At 46.9% G+C, this 15692-nt stretch overlaps 1 protein-coding gene across 9 annotated transcripts in view; it reads left to right on the plus strand.

The window, feature by feature from the left end:
* Positions 1 to 13180, plus strand: part of Bcor (BCL6 corepressor) — a 124186-nt gene extending 111006 nt beyond the window's left edge. For 7 of the 9 annotated variants that reach the window (XM_052170447.1, XM_052170449.1, XM_052170450.1 and 4 more), the window contains 9 exons: positions 1104 to 1364; positions 1716 to 2066; positions 2638 to 2963; positions 3274 to 3531; positions 8530 to 8696; positions 9701 to 9846; positions 10911 to 10988; positions 11162 to 11318; positions 12102 to 13180. In XM_052170447.1, the coding sequence (XP_052026407.1) occupies positions 1104 to 1364; positions 1716 to 2066; positions 2638 to 2963; positions 3274 to 3531; positions 8530 to 8696; positions 9701 to 9846; positions 10911 to 10988; positions 11162 to 11318; positions 12102 to 12393 (2036 nt within the window). In that variant the 3' untranslated portion in view covers positions 12394 to 13180. The remainder of the gene's footprint in view (positions 1 to 1103; positions 1365 to 1715; positions 2067 to 2637; positions 2964 to 3273; positions 3532 to 8529; positions 8697 to 9700; positions 9847 to 10910; positions 10989 to 11161; positions 11319 to 12101) is intronic. The other 2 variants (XM_052170444.1, XM_052170445.1) reach the window with 2 other exon arrangements.
* Positions 13181 to 15692: the final 2512 nt, after the last annotated feature.

Genomic DNA, 15692 nt, shown 5'->3' on the forward strand with positions numbered 1-15692 from the left:
CATTTGTGGAGGCTAGACAACAATTCTTCCACCGTGAAGGTCCCCAGGAATGGAACTCAGTTCCTCAGGCTTACCTTTACCTGCGGAGGCAGCTCACTGGTTCCTGGAGTGCTTAGATTTTGTTGGGTATTGGAAAAACTGCCATACCAGAGCAATTCGTGGGCTACTTCTTGGTTAGAACGACAATTGGGAAATGGTGTGGGGCTATGGTGATTCAGGGAGAGGGTAGGTGCTGGATGTGTCTGCTGGTCCTCTTGTCCCTTGGTCTAGTATGGAGAACTGAAGGAGCCTTGGGGAGCTGGAGCCAACAGTTCATGCTCTCCTGGCCACAAAAGACTGTAAAGGGTCTTGTCTATAGATGTCTGCATGAGAGAAAGAACACAGGTTAGGTGACCGGCGTCCCCGTGGGGATTCCCTATTTTGGACATTAAATGGGAACAGCTTCTTGATTTAGTGATAGGGATTTCTGTTGGCAGCCATCAGCTTGAGCCCTTTGAAGTTGTCTCTGAAGTTGTAGATTTTGCTAAGGCATCTTGGCCTTTGGTTCTGCTGGGCCCTCCTCCCAGCAACCCTGGGTCTGCCGGGTTCTTTGCCCCCTCGTGCCCATCCAGTTCCTGGGCTTCTTTTAACACCTCTCCCATCCACATTCCTCATTTTTCATCATCTTTTTTCTGTTCAAGTAAACATAGATGCTGCCCCCTTGGGTAAATGACATTTGGGGGATATTTAGTCTTTGACTACAATCTTCTGTATTTCCAAATAGTGACCTAAGAAATGCTTTCCCGAAGATTTTTTAGTTTAACCAGACTTGGTTGAGAGCATGGGTACCTCAACCCTTTCTGGTTTCCCTTAGCCCCCAACTACAGAAAGGTTAGAAAGACAAGGTACCCTACCTTGCTGCACTTTCTGAATCATTTCTCTGGAAAGTTCTGATTATCCTGCTTCTATGTTCCTAATGGGTGAGGATCTCTGTCTCCCAAGAACTGTCAGGTGTTCATCACTGTGGCCTTGGCCGAGGCTGTCCTGCCTACCCCCCGCCCCCATCACCTGCCTCCAGGTAAGGACCTGGATCTTTATTTCTGCATTTTTGTCTGTCCCCACAGGCGAGTATAATACTGGAAACAAACATGAGCTCTTTGAAGCCCCAGAGGACAAAGATCTTCCTGTGGAAAAGTATTTCTTGGAGAAGCCGCCTGCGAGCGAGCCACCCACTGACCCCCAGACGGTGGTGGACATGCCACACAGCCCCACCCTCCGGCTAGACAGGAAACGCAAACTGTCAGGTGACAGCACCCACACTGAGACCACCGTGGAAGAGCCAGCTGAGGACCCGCTGAAAGCCAAGCGGAGACGGATGTCCAAAGGTGAGCTTGGCTGGCTTCCGCTGCCTGCTTGGGAGGCCCGTGCATGCAGCCGCAGAGGGCACCCTTGAGTGTGCTGGTGTGGGCTCACCCGGGGGTTATTGCAGCACCTCCCCCATCCCTCCATAGACAGCTTGCCACTCCCACAATGTCTCCCGAAGCCCTGGGGAGGCGGCACCCACCTCCCCTCCCTCCAAACCCAGAGGCGGCCAAAGAAAAATAAAGTGACCTGGCAAGCGGGAGACAGTGGCCACACCCTTCCCCTCCCCCACCCCATTGGTGCTATTAAGACAGTTTTTTTTTTCCTCTCCCCATGGGGGCTTTTTGATTAATTTGTAGTTATTTCTCCATTAGATGACTGGCCTGAGAGGGAAATGACAAACAGTTCCTCTAACCACTTAGAAGACCCACATTGTAATGAGCTGACCAACCTGAAGGTGTGCATTGAATTAACAGGGCTCCATCCTAAAAAACAACGCCACTTGCTGCACCTTAGAGAACGGTGGGAGCAGCAGGTGTCGGCGGCTGCCGAGAGCAAACCTGGCCGGCCAAGCAAGAAGGAAGTGGCCCAGGCTGCTCAGCCTGAGGTCACCTCCCAGGGGAATAACATCACTGAAGAGAAGCCTGTCAGGAAAAAGGCAGAGGCCAAAGGCAACAACAGAGGCTGCTCTGAAGAGTCCCTCAAATCCTGTGACAATGAGCAAGGTATGCAGAGACCTCCTCTTGACTCCTCACTGCTTCTAGAGGATAGGTCATGCATTCCGTGGGAAAGGGCCTCTTGGGGAGCACGGGGACTTGGGCCATCCAAGTTTGTGGCTCTCTGGCGATGTCCTCGCATACCCCATTGCCCGTCTTCTTTCCACATCCTTCCTGATGTCCCCCGTATATGGCTGGGCAGGAAGGGAAGGCCGCGTGGCCCCACAACCTTGCCAACACAATCCTCCCAGGCTCCAGCTGCCTCAGTCATCTGGATTTGTGAGCACCTGAGCCCAGTGGGTGGGAGAGAGCAGGAAGAACCAGTTTCTGTCCTCTTGTCCTGGCCCTTTGAAGAAACTTCCCACTTGGCATTTTGAGGGTTAACCTATTTGCCATTTGAATGTGGGATAATTAAAATATTAATGCTTTGAAAACATAATTGGTATATCTTTAAAAACTGAAGCCGCTCCAGTGATCAGTGCTAACAATGGGCTTTTCTTTCTGCCTCAGCTACAACTATGTAACGCCTGCTTCTTCTCCCCCTCCCCCCCCTGCCCGTCACCGCCCCCTCCGAATTTAGGCTTGCCTGTGTTCCCCGGCTCTCCGCCCATGAAGAGCCTTTCATCCACCAATGCAAGTGGCAAAAAGCAGACTCAGCCAAGCTGCACGCCGGCCTCGAGGCTGCCTGCCAAACTGCAGAAAATTAAAGAAAGCCAGAAGACAGATGTGCTGTGCACAGAGGAAGACCAGGATTGCCAGGCTGCCTCCCCGCTGCAAAAATACACAGACAACATCGAGAAGCCATCCGGGAAGAGACTGTGCAAAACCAAGCACTTGATACCTCAGGAGTCCAGGAGGAGCTTGCAGATCACGGGAGACTACTATGTGGAGAACAGTGACACTAAGGTACCTTCTGCCCCGCCCCCCCTCGTGCCTGCTTCTCATGGAGGAAGCTCCCGGTTTCCTGGACTGCACCCCTTCTTTATGTCAGTCCTGTCCTACAAGGGCACGTGCACTGGGTGGCCATGAAGTTTCAAAGTAGTAAGAGTGAAACCCCACCCCCACCCCTCCTTTGACAGACCCCCTCCCTTCCTAAAAAAGAAAAGTGTCTTTCTCTGTGGGTTTGTCACTCTGTGGAAGAGGAAAGGGAGAAAACGCAATGGGGGTGTTAAAGTGTCACAGTCTTACCTGTGCATACTGCTTATTCTCGTGACAGATGACTGTGCGGAGATTCAGAAAACGACCTGAGCCCAGTTCGGACTACGATTTGTCACCACCAGCCAAGCAGGAGCCAAAGCCCTTTGACCGTTTGCAACAATTGCTACCGGCCACCCAGGCCACACAGCTGCCATGCTCAAATTCTCCTCAAGAGACCACCCAGTCTCGCCCCATGCCGCCAGAAGCTCGGAGACTTATTGTCAATAAGAATGCTGGCGAGACCCTCCTGCAGCGGGCTGCCCGCCTAGGCTATGAGGTGAGTGTGCTTGTGGTCACTCTGAATCTGAAGTATCCAGCTGCTGCTGCTTCAGGCTGGGCGCCGTAGCCTCTGGGAGGGACTTGGAGAACAGAGCCCAGCCCTCCACATCAGGAGGTGTTCCAAGGCCCAGCAGGGTGTTTGTATTAGAGCCACTCTGGCTGTCTTCTCTTTGGTGGCTAGGTCTGTTGCTAGGGACTTGGCAACTGAGGTAAATTTTAATGATTTCTTTTTTTTTTTTTTTTTTTTTTTTTTGGTTTTTCGGATTTGGTTTTTTCGAGACAGGGTTTCTCTGTATAGTCCTGGCTGTCCTGGAACTCATTCTGTAGACCAGGCTGGCCTCGAACTCAGAAATCCGCCTGCCTCTGCCTCCCAGAGTGCTGGGATTACAGGCGTGCGCCACCACCGCCCGGCTTAATGATTTCTTTTGGTTTGTGATTAACAAGTGTGTAGAGAAGCGATTAGCACTCTTTAGGGTGGCTTATGCTGTTGCTGGTAGAAAGTGGTCTTGAGGGGTCTGAAGTGACTGTGGGGACAATTGGTGTGGACCCACTGCGGTGGGGAAGGCAGCCCTGATATCTGAGAGAGAGTGGCAGCCTGAGGGGACTCTGCCCCCAACTCACTGCTGCCAACTGGACCTGTGCCCTCAATGTTGCGTTGGCCTGCCTGAGCCCCCCACGGTGTGCTCCCAAGCTTGTATGATCCACAGTAACTCATTTTCCCTCACATCTTCTTTGGGTTCGAAACTGCTGCTTTCTGCACTTTTGGTTGAGGAAAGTTGTAGGGGGACCGCAGAACTTGGAAAGATACTGACCCTGAACAGTGACCCTTTCTGCAGTTCAGAACCTTGTGGAGCTAACCGCCTATTTTTGCCCCTGTATGCACGCCATACTCACTTGCCAATTGAAATTGTGCAATAGCCCACAAGGCAAAGGCTTATTATTATTATTATTATTATTATTACTGACATCAGCCCCCTGGGAGTTGGTCAAAATAAAATGTAGTTCATTGAGCTGCTTGTGGAGGTGTGAAGGAAATGGGTGGATACCCTGGCCCATAGTTGGCAAGGCCAGCAGGATTGAGCTAGCACCCTGGCGCGTCCTTGTTTTCATCCTGATAACCATTGTATTTTGAGGTGGGATCACCTAGCCCTACATTAACCAGTGACCCAGATCCCAGCCTAGGAATTGTGGCTTCGTGGGTGAGAGGTTCTTGGGTATGCTTGTGTTTCTGGTTGTGTGTGCCGTTGTTTGCATCAACACATCTCTGTTTTCTATCTCAGGACTATCTCAGAGATAGCTAGTAGGAAAGATTGGTTATCAGCTCAGTAAGTGTGGTTTAAGTACTAGCGGCCATTGGTTGTTTAACCACAGGCAGAGAGCGGTACCTCGTAGGATGCAGGTGAGGCTTCATGCTTTGCATCCATTCCCTTTCAAGGGGTTTCACCACTGCTGCTACACTTGGGCTTCTGGCAAGCTCACCAAAGGAGCCGGTGAGGGAACGAGGGTTCCCTCAAGGGCAGAAGGCTTCTTTGCTCAGAGAGAAACAAGGCTTCTTTCTTAGCCCTTTGATCTCAGCATCATTTCCAAAGGTCTTACTCCTTTGCAAAGAGAAATGGTGAGGCGCAAGAGACCCTTATGGCTTCTCTAAGGAATAGTTTTTTATGCAGTCCTTAGGTCTGCGGCCTACATGAAGGAACAGGCTCTGTTGCTTTGATGGCCCCGGGGAAAATTTACTGAACTTCTCTACACAGGCAGGTGGAACTTTCAAGATGTAAATTTCAATACCCAGTGTTTTAACTATTAATGTTAACCATTTCAGCTCGCCCAGAGTCTGACTTTCCTGGGTTTCTTTTGGCAGAATTTAAGAATTTAAGGTGTTGCCATTCAGATGTGGCAATTTCAAACTTTCTGAATGAAGACCAATTTCCTGGTCCTCCTGGAAGGAACTGTTGGAAACATGCAGCTATGGGAGAGTTGTGGGGTTTTTGTTTTTTTGTTTGTTTGTCTGTTGCTTTTTCCAGCAGTAAACTTTGCTACCATTGTTTTCTAGTTGGCTAAAGGTGCTTTGAGTACAATAAAAAGGAAATTTCTCTCACCTGACCCTCATTCTCTTTCCGCTAATCTCATCTCTTCAGGGGTGTCTTAACTAGATAGATCAGGCAGGCAGGCCAGGCCCACCCAACGTTGCTTGTCTCCTACTAAGAAGGCTTCTATTTCTCTAGCTAAAATACCAGCATGCAAGCGCATGCTTGTGCATTTAGTGGTGATGGTTAAATTTTCTATGAATTAAATAAATCATGTTTTTAAAAAAGTTAATGAGGCATTTAATTAATTAACAATGTCGGGTTTATGGCCTTTATGGTTACATTTTGCGGTTAATGGCATTCGGCTTATGGCCTCTTAACAGAATTGTCCAACAAAAACAGTTTGATTTTTGTTTAGGAATGGGTGGGTTGTCCTTCAAACACCCATTTCTGATGCAGAAAAATGTATCAGGCAGGCACGAATCCTCACCATGCTGTTCTGTTGGGAACAGCAGTTGGCATCTGTAAGAAGGCTATCACCCTCCCACCTAGGAGAGTGGTATTAGCTTGTGTGACTCCAGCAGCGGTTCAGAGGGATACTGATAACAGCTGGATTGAAGCCCTCTAGCCAGAGCCTTTCATTGGGCCTTTCGAGGCTTCCCAGCAGACCTGGGAGTTGGTTTGAGTGATGAGTCGCATATTTTCCCTTGCTTGGGAATCTTAACCCCTCTGGACCACAGTCTCCCAAAGCGTTGGATGAGAACACTCCCACTTTTCTTCCTGGTGTTTCCTAGGCTGTGGAGAGTGGTTGTGGGGCAAGACCTCGGGCCAAGTGACAGCAATGCAGCAGAGTGAGGCTAGGCCGTGGCAAATGCCTCACCTAGTGTGTGACCACTGCTGCCTTTCCAGCCTTCCTCTAGGAAAAGAGCGAATTGACTTGGCCTTCTGCTCGGGCTTCTTTCATTTTTAGGTTCCCTCAAATCAGCCCCGTAGCGAGCTAGGCTTCCAGGTGAGGGCCATAATTGTCAGAACAAATAAACCCTGGGTTGAGGGGACACTGGGCAGACCGCCGGGATCCACATAAATTGATCTTTGCACAGCAGTCAGTGGTGCTCGCCGATCCCAGAGTCACGTGACGAGGTCTCTTCCTGGCCGGAGCACACAGCTCATTAGACTGCAGCCGTCCACTCGAGTCTGGCTAGTGAGGGCCTGCTAAAAGAGCAGCAGCTTCATGCGGTATCCTGGATACCGGTGTGCAGGGCAGGTGGCCTGGGAGCTCAGAGCATTGTGGGCTTTCTGGCAGGTTAGAACCTGAAGGAAGAAGTGCCGTGCCAAGCATGCCCTTTCTCTTCCTCCCCTTGTTTGAGAAGAGAGCTGCCGTGGCAACCGGAAGCAGCAGGGCACAGATGGTCAGATTTACCAGCGTGCAGCTTTAGGCTCACAGGAAGGCATCTGGAACATTCTAGTTAGGACCTAAGCGAACCGTCCTAAAAGGGCATAAGAGGTTTTATTCACAACCCGCCTACTGTCTATGAGTAGCCACCAGGAGCCCTGTTTTAGGTCTACTGGATGAGTTTCCCCAGTGTCGTGAAGGGAGGCTCCTGTGAGGTTTCCCTTCCACCGACAGGCCATGTGTTAGGCCACCCCCACACTTAACCCCATTCTTAGAAGTTAGGAACAGTCTACTTGGCCTGACTTAGAGGAAGATAGCGTAACCTGTTTCCTGGTGACAGATACTGTTCAGTGTGTTTGAAAACTTGCCTAATCATGGTAATAAGACATGGAATAAATTACTGCCTTGTTTACTGGGAGTGGTTCATATTAATATTTTAACATGCTAACGAAGTGAGATTAATAATAGTGATTTGGACACAAACCATTCACACCGACCGCCTTCTGCAGAGGGGGAGGAGTGGGCTTGTTCTATTTTGCTCTACGATGTGATCTATCTGATTCTTGTCATTGACTTAGGTAAATAAGAGTGCATTTCATTGATTCAGTCTTGAGTAGAATGAGGAGTGAGGAAAGGTGGGGTCATTTGAGGTCTTAGTGTCCTTGAATAGAACTCAGAGCATTGCCTACCAAGCAAAGGCTCTCCTGCTGAACTACTTACTGTTCTTGCAGTCCTCTTTATGCCTTTTTCTCATACCTGTCTGGTTTGTGTGTGTGTGTGTGGGGGGGGGGGTATTTGTTTGTTTCTTTGTCTGTTTTTAAGAGTGAATTTTGCGTCATATCCCAGGCTCGCCATCAAGGCTGGCCTCAAACTGAAAGTCATCCCCTTGCCTCAGTCTCTTGAGTGCTGGGATTATAGGTGTATACCACCTCACTTGGCTTCATGCCACCCCTTGGTGATGTTTAAAATACCTGGCCAGAAGCCCCCATTAGAGCCCTGCGTCTCGTCCCGAGGCCTGGCTGCCCGGCTTCTGCCTCCTGTCTGTACACAGGGCTGTAATGTGCCTGACCTGCTCTGGGTTGCAGGATGTGGTGACCGCTTTGCCATTTTGCTTCACATTGATTGGCCTTACTTTTATCTAAACTTGGCTGTTTACTATCTATAATGAGCCTGTGGAACACAAATGCCATTGTACAGGTGAATGTACCCTTGGATTTGCTTTGTTGAGACAGGGTTTCATGGCGTATCTTAGGCTAGTCTCAGATTCTTGTTGGTCCGCTGGTCTCAACCTCCTGGGTGTTGGGACTTACAGGTGTGAGCCACCATGCCTGGCTTTGAATGAGCCCTTTTGAGATCTTTGCATGCTCCCTCAGCACTGAGCCAAGTGTCTCAGGGCCGCACAGCCTTGGGCCACACAGAGCCCTTCATACTGTTCTGAGCCCTTCAATAAACATCCAGGCACCACCCAAACCACAGTGGGTTCCTAGGCCCCAGTGTGGACTCTCAGAACTATGAAGAAGTCTTCCTGGTGAGGGGACTGTGTGGTGATCAGATGGTATTTCCTGTTCCCTCCCCACAGGAAGTGGTCTTATATTGCCTGGAGAACAAGGTCTGTGATGTCAATCATCGAGACAATGCTGGCTACTGTGCTCTGCATGAAGCGTGTGCCAGGGGATGGCTCAACATCGTGCGCCACCTCCTTGAATATGGCGCTGATGTCAACTGCAGTGCCCAGGATGGAACCAGGTCAGTGGTGTGACTTGTCCTTGCATCCTCATCCTTCGGAGGAGCAGACAGTAGCTCTAAGGGGATGCAGAAACCCTTGAGAGAGGGAATGAGCCCATCGCACCTGCACAGATTCCAGTCTAGAATTGAACCGAACAGATTTTCTGGCAGGTGTAGACAAACCAACCCCTGCTAGTCTTAGCCAGTTCTGTAGTTCTCCCACAGACCAAGAGCCTCCATGGAGGCCATGCCTTCCTGAAGAGTCAGGGGGGTGCTGCCTTTCAAACCCCCGAACTGTTCATTACCATCTGGGAAGTCACTATTCAAAGTACTTGTGAGCTGGAACACCCCTAGGGACGGACTAAAGACCATATGCCCCTCCCTCCACCCACTTCCTCAGTCACCACCCACATCCAGGCCCTGGTGTCCACCTGGTCCTTGAGTCAACACAATATCTTGAGGGGTACACTGCTAGGAGACAGGGCACGAGGGTTTCCCTTATGGTCATAAATAGCTAAAGGTAATCATTTAGGCTTTTGTTCTGTTTTGTTTTGTTTAGAGACAGTCTTTCTATGTAGTCTTGGTTTTCCTGGAACTCAGTGTACACAAGGCTGGCCTTGAACTCACAGATCTGTCTGCTTCTGCCTCCTGAATGTCATGGTTTCCTAATAACATTGACTCCTGTGCCCTCCTGTGAATAGACCACTATCAGGCCCTTAAGACATTTTCATCATAGACTTAAGTTCTTCCTTAGGCCTAAGAATAAAATAAATTGTGTCCTTGAGAGCTGACCCTGAAATAGTCCCTTCCCCAGGCCTTTAGAGGAGAGCTGGTTCTTTGACTTTGAACCAGTTGTTTATACCTACAATGGTCGTGATACTGCACCCACGATGCCTCGCTGTAGGAGGGTGTCTTTACTTCTAGCTTAGGAGATGATGATGATGATGATGATGTGTGTGTGTGTGTGTGTGTGTGTGTGTGTGTGTGTGCTCACATAAGCTTAATGCCATTATGTCTCTTCCCAGGCCTCTGCATGATGCTGTGGAGAATGACCACTTAGAAATTGTCCGATTGCTTCTTTCCTATGGTGCTGACCCTACTTTGGCCACATACTCAGGGAGAACCATTATGAAAATGACCCACAGTGAACTTATGGAGAAGTTTTTAACAGGTATGATGTAGTCCAATGAATGATCTTAACTCAAAAGCTTGGCTCACCTGTGCAGGATGGTTTCAGTCACCTGCAGTCCTAGATCCCCACAGAACATAAGGATGGAAGATTATGCATGTAAGGCCAGCCTGACTGACTTATGAAGGCCTGATAGTTGAGCGCTTACTTAGCATAGGGGAAGCCCTGGGCTCTCACTCACACAACCGAAGGGGTTGATAGGGTGGGAAGAGATGGGAGCTGTATATTTTGATTTGGATATGACTAGGCAGAAGAGAAAGTTTTTTGTTTTTTGTTTTTTTGTTTTTTTTTTATGGTGTAACCTTGTTATAGTGAGGCCATTTGGCTTCTTTGTGGTAGCTTTCTTTGATTGATTGTTTGTTTAGTTTCCCTTTCTACAAATCTCCTTTTCACTTAAGCATGGGCCATAAGTCTACAGAGCAAGTCTGTATGGAGTTATACAGTCTCCTGGCATGCAAATTGGAGTGATGTTATTTGGTCTTAGGATAAAGCCATCTTTTAAGCCCCAAGTGTTATGAGATTCCCCAAAACAGAAGCACAGAGGGTTTCATGACTGTCAGGTACTCGTGACTGCATTTCTTATCAGACACTTCCTGGGAAAGAATTCCCTCAGTTGGCCCACAACCCACCCATGCCCGCCTTGAGTTGGACTTACTGGGAGGAGTTGTTCAGTTGATCAGAGACAAGGTATAAAGAGTTCTTCCTTGCTTTTATAAATAAAAGCTGCAGAGCTTCTGCACTCTCATTTGGTACGCCAGGGTAGCCTGTCCCTCAGCAAGTCAGGTTAACAGTTACGTATCACAGAGGGCTTCTAAGAATTGAGAGGCTACTTGAAGACCCATTCACAAAGTAGCCTATCAGTTCAGAGGGGAAATGCATCCTAGCTGGAGCAACATTTTGTTATTGTAGGGTTTCGTTTTGTGTGGGGACAGGATTCCATAGTGGGGCCCAGGCTGGCCTCAAACTTTCTGCGATTATAGTTGTGCAACACCACACCTAGTTTGCTGGTATATTTTATCTTCATCACTACCCTCCTTTCTCTGCAGACTATTTAAATGACCTGCAGGGTCGCAGTGATGATGACACCAGCGGCGCTTGGGAGTTCTATGGCAGCTCTGTGTGTGGTAAGCAGCATTGTACTGTGGAGAGTGGGTTACTTCCAATGTTTCTGTCTACCCCAAGGGAGGGAGGTAGGCACTGGAAGAAGACCTTGGTTGCTGGAGAGGTCTGGATGTGGTGATGCGGCTGAAATCTTCTGTAGCTAACGGGTCCCTCTCTCTCATTTGTCTTACATTAGAACCAGATGACGAAAGTGGGTACGATGTTTTGGCTAACCCCCCAGGACCAGAAGACGCAGATGAGGAAGAGGATAACTATAGCGATTTGTTTGAGTTTGAGTTTGCCGAAAGCTCCCTCTTGCCGTGTTATAACATCCAAGTGTCCGTCGCTCAGGGGTGAGCATGGCTATCTCTGGCACAAAGTGGCCAAACTGCTTCTAAGGCAGTTTGTCCCATTAGGCAGATGAAGGTAGATGAGTGGGTGGCTCCTTAGTTGTCAGCAAACTTTGGGTTAGGGACCAGATTGCTTGATTACTTATACCCAGTGGAGATGGGACTTAACCATAGCATGGTATAGGTTGCCCTCATGAGAAAGCAGGAGCTTAGAGCCACCATCTTGGATATTACCGTTGTCACCCATCCCCAAACAAATCACCCTAGGAACACCCCCAAGACTTGAGGTGCAATTGGATTGTAGTGATAACCTACCTCCTTGTCTAAGAATAGGACAGTCACACTTGGAGTCCTTAATGTGTCATCAGATTTGGTTAGATCCCATGTTTCCCCTATGGGTGTGCTGCTGCACCTTAATACCCATGCTTTGGGGTGCACATCTCATGAAACTGCTATGCTATGCTATGTGTTGACAAAGGTGTTTAATGAGTAATATTCTCCTCGGCTCTGAAGCTATAAACACATATGCCATTACAAACAGGAACAGAAATTCTAAAGGGTGTTGGCTTGTTCAACTAGTAGATGTAATTGTAGAAAATGAGATCTGGCCTGAGTTCTTTCAGCCGCAGTTACTCTCCTTACTTAAAGTCCAGCAATGAGCCATGGTGGGAGAGAGCAAGCGGCAGGGTTGCCCAGAAGCCAGCTGGCCCTGGTTAGTAGTCAGGGTATCGTGGGTACCTTTCCATTTGGCCAGAAACCTAAGCCCCACCCCTTTCTATTTTCTAGGCCCCGAAACTGGCTCCTGCTCTCAGACGTGCTCAAGAAGTTGAAAATGTCCTCCCGGATATTCCGTTGCAACTTTCCCAATATGGAAATTGTCACCATTGCAGAGGCAGAGTTTTATCGACAGATCTCTACAAGTCTCTTGTTCTCCTGCCCCAAAGACCTGGAAGCCTTCAACCCTGAAAGCAAGGAGCTGTTGGATCTGGTGGAATTCACCCATGAGCTCCAGACACTGCTGGGCTCCTCCGTGGAATGGCTCCACCCTGGTGACACGGGCCTTGAAAACTACTGGTGAGCCACCTGCCCTGCCCACCCACTGTGTACAGTGTGTTATAGTGTTAATCCTTGTGCATATGTGTCATAATACAACAATTTCTGTAAAGAAAGGACACTATTACATATGAAAATATCTCTTCTTTATATGAGAAGTTACTCCAGTCAGAAGAACCTAGAAGAAGCCCGTGTTTTCTTTCTAAACTTTTAAGTCAGTTTTTATGAAGCTGTTCAAATGTCTTTATTTTTCAGTGCACACATGCTTTGAGATGTATGTTCGTTTTTACTTGGAACATTTTTCTTTTCTGTTCTTTTCTAAGGAGAAAAAATAAATGAATAAATGAATAAATGAAAAGGAGTTCTGTGCTTGGCGTAATTTCATACAAAGCCCTGGTGGTGGGCCATGGGTGTATTGTGTGGTCATGACTTTGTGTTTGGTTTGGGGGAGTGAATTGGGTGAAGGCACTTGGTGGTGGTATACTTTTATGTTTTGTTTACAGAGTACCTGCTCACACCAGGTAAATGCTATTGGACTCGATCCAGTAGTATGTAATATAAATTCAAACCATATCCACACACAACAACTAATTGTAAGAAACTTTTGTATCCTAATTTAAAAGCTGTGAAATTACTTTTCACACATCAAACCGGATTGTTTATATGTTTAAACATTTTATGCTCTTATTTAAAGAAGACTTTGAGCTATTTTTTTCTGTACTCTGTAAAATATTGAAAACTAACATAATATGTTGAGGTTGCTTGAAAATGTACATAAAACTAAAATTTTCTGAATTGTGTGTTTATGTTTGAAATCTGTGTTTTAACTTTGTAAGTAAATTCTCTGCCTTTGTATTTATATTTTACAAAAATTTTTCTTAAAAGGCAATAAACCTGTTGAGGAAAGGAGCAAATTGAAGTACTTTGCATCCTTTGCATTCCTAGAGAGTTACCCATTGTCACTGAGTTTCTTTTACATGATGATGATGGATTCCCAGTGGGCAACTTGTAAACAAGTTCGGCTCCACAAATCAAAATAGACCAAAGACTTTAAGGAAGCTATTCTGAGAATATGATTTATCATCCCATTCCGAGAGTCTGATTCTTAGAACTCTCTGATCCCTTTTTGAGGTTTTGGGGATCAAAACCAGACCCTCACGAATGCTAAACAATTATACTACCATTGAACCCCACCCCTACCTCTTTTTTTTTTTTTTTTTTTGAAAGTGTTTTCTCACTTTCTTCCAGGCTCAGATTCAATCATCCTGTATCAGCCTCCTGAGTAGCTGGGGTTATAGACATGTACCAGCATACCCAGCCTCAGGTCTTCTGTCCCTTTCTCCTTTGATTGCCCTAGCTCACTTGCATTTCTTTTGACCTTCACCTACTGCAGTCCCACACCCATTACACATCTTGGTCCTTTAGAAGAGCTTTTCCCTGAAATGCTATAGTAATTGTCACTTCTCTCCCTCTAGGCCTCTTTTTGTTCTGTCACTCTGTTTAGCCTGATCAGCAAGGTCTGCAGTTTCAATATTTCTACTGCTTTTACTTTTTTCTAACACTATCTATTCGTATTGTCAATTAGTTCATGTCCACAGTCGTTTAATTCCATTCTTCTACAGACAAAGTTGGAAAGGGGGACTCCCTTGCAGCTTGTTTTACCCTCCAATACCAGAAGCAGATCATAACAGGAAGATGGATTAGGGAAGCTTCCAGTTACTGCTGTAGCATTCCAACATCCAGTTATCAAGTGGACTCTTAAGTGCACCAAGATGGGGGAGGTAGGGATGGTGGAGGCCTGCAAATGTTATAGCCTGACAGGCAAAAAAATCAAGACATGGTTGGGAATGAGGAAATGTAGTGTGTTTGGATAACTCCCTGTGAATTAGAGAAATGTTTGTTGGAAAGGTGGATTACCACGTGAAATTTGGACTATATGTGGAAAAAAAGGCAACAGGCAAGATTTCTGTTCCTTGCTTTATGATCATGAGAAACCACTTTCACAAGCATTTTTTAACAGAGAGAAGTTCTTGTCATTCAGTGTCAACAGTCTTCCCCATTCCACACTAATTTTGGTGAGATTTGGTTGTGTAGACCGACCGTCACTTCATGTGTAGGTATGAAGGCCAAAATGGAAAAAAAAAAATGGATAGGAAGCAAGACCAGCCCGAGACGGTGCTGCCTGCAGAAGGAGCGAGGCGGGAGAGTTCATGGTAAACTGAAACTAAGAGAATAAAAGGCTGCCAGGAACTGCAAGGAAAATCCACAGCGAAATTCCAAGGTTATTTCAGCTGGAGGCAAAGGGAGAGTCCCAAGTGGGGCCTTGAAGGATATGGGGACAAAATGAGCCCAGTGTGGGAAAATTGAGGTTCTGTCTTAAGACTTTTGGGAAAGCTGGTCGATTGGGGAAAAGTTTTAAAAGCTTGGTGCAGCTGGGATAGGTGCCTGCTACCAAGCCTGTTGACCTGAGTTCCACTCCAGAGATCCACATGGAAGAAGGAGAAAACCTACTCCGAGTTGTCCTTTGACCTCTGTATATGCTCTGTGACACATGCTCACTCCAACACACACACATAAAAGACAAACATAATAAAATTTTAGCCAGATGTGGTGGCATTTGACCTTAATGAGATGAGAGGAAGCAGCAGGTGTTTAGTCTCAATACGTTTCTGGCAGACAAGGCTACATAGTGAAACCTTATTACAAAAAATGTGGGGGGGGGTGCGGGGGGGGGGGGGGGTGGATGGTGGGACTGCGTGCCATTAATCCCAGCACTTGGGAGGCAGAGGCGAGTGGATCTCTGAGTTCCAGACCAGCCTGGTCTACAGAGTGAGTTCCAAGACAGCCAAGGCTGTGCAGAGAAACTCAAAAATAAATGAACAAACAAATAAAGTTTTAAAAATTCCCCCAAACAAAAGTTTAAAAGAAAAAGGAGGTTTTATCTCCACACCCAATTTTATGGGATACTTTGTTAAGTTTTAAATTGGTGTACTGAGGTTAGAGCCCAGGCAGATACACCATTAGCTCTCAGATTTCTCTATGCCAATCTATTTTCATCGCTTTCACATTTGAATGATATACACATTTGTATTAGGGTTCTCTAGAGGAACAGAAATAATGGGATATGTGTGTGTATGTGTGTGTGTGTGTGTATATATATATACACACACACACAATAATAATAATAATATATATAATATATATATATAAATATATATATATTATATATATTATTATTATTATTATTATTAAAGCTTCCACACATTAAAATAGTTACAACAGCTGAATCACACCTAAGAGGCTGAGGAATCCAATAGTTGCTTG

The sequence above is a fragment of the Apodemus sylvaticus genome, chromosome X, assembly GCF_947179515.1.
Source record: "Apodemus sylvaticus chromosome X, mApoSyl1.1, whole genome shotgun sequence".
Taxonomy (NCBI): Eukaryota; Metazoa; Chordata; class Mammalia; order Rodentia; family Muridae; genus Apodemus; species Apodemus sylvaticus.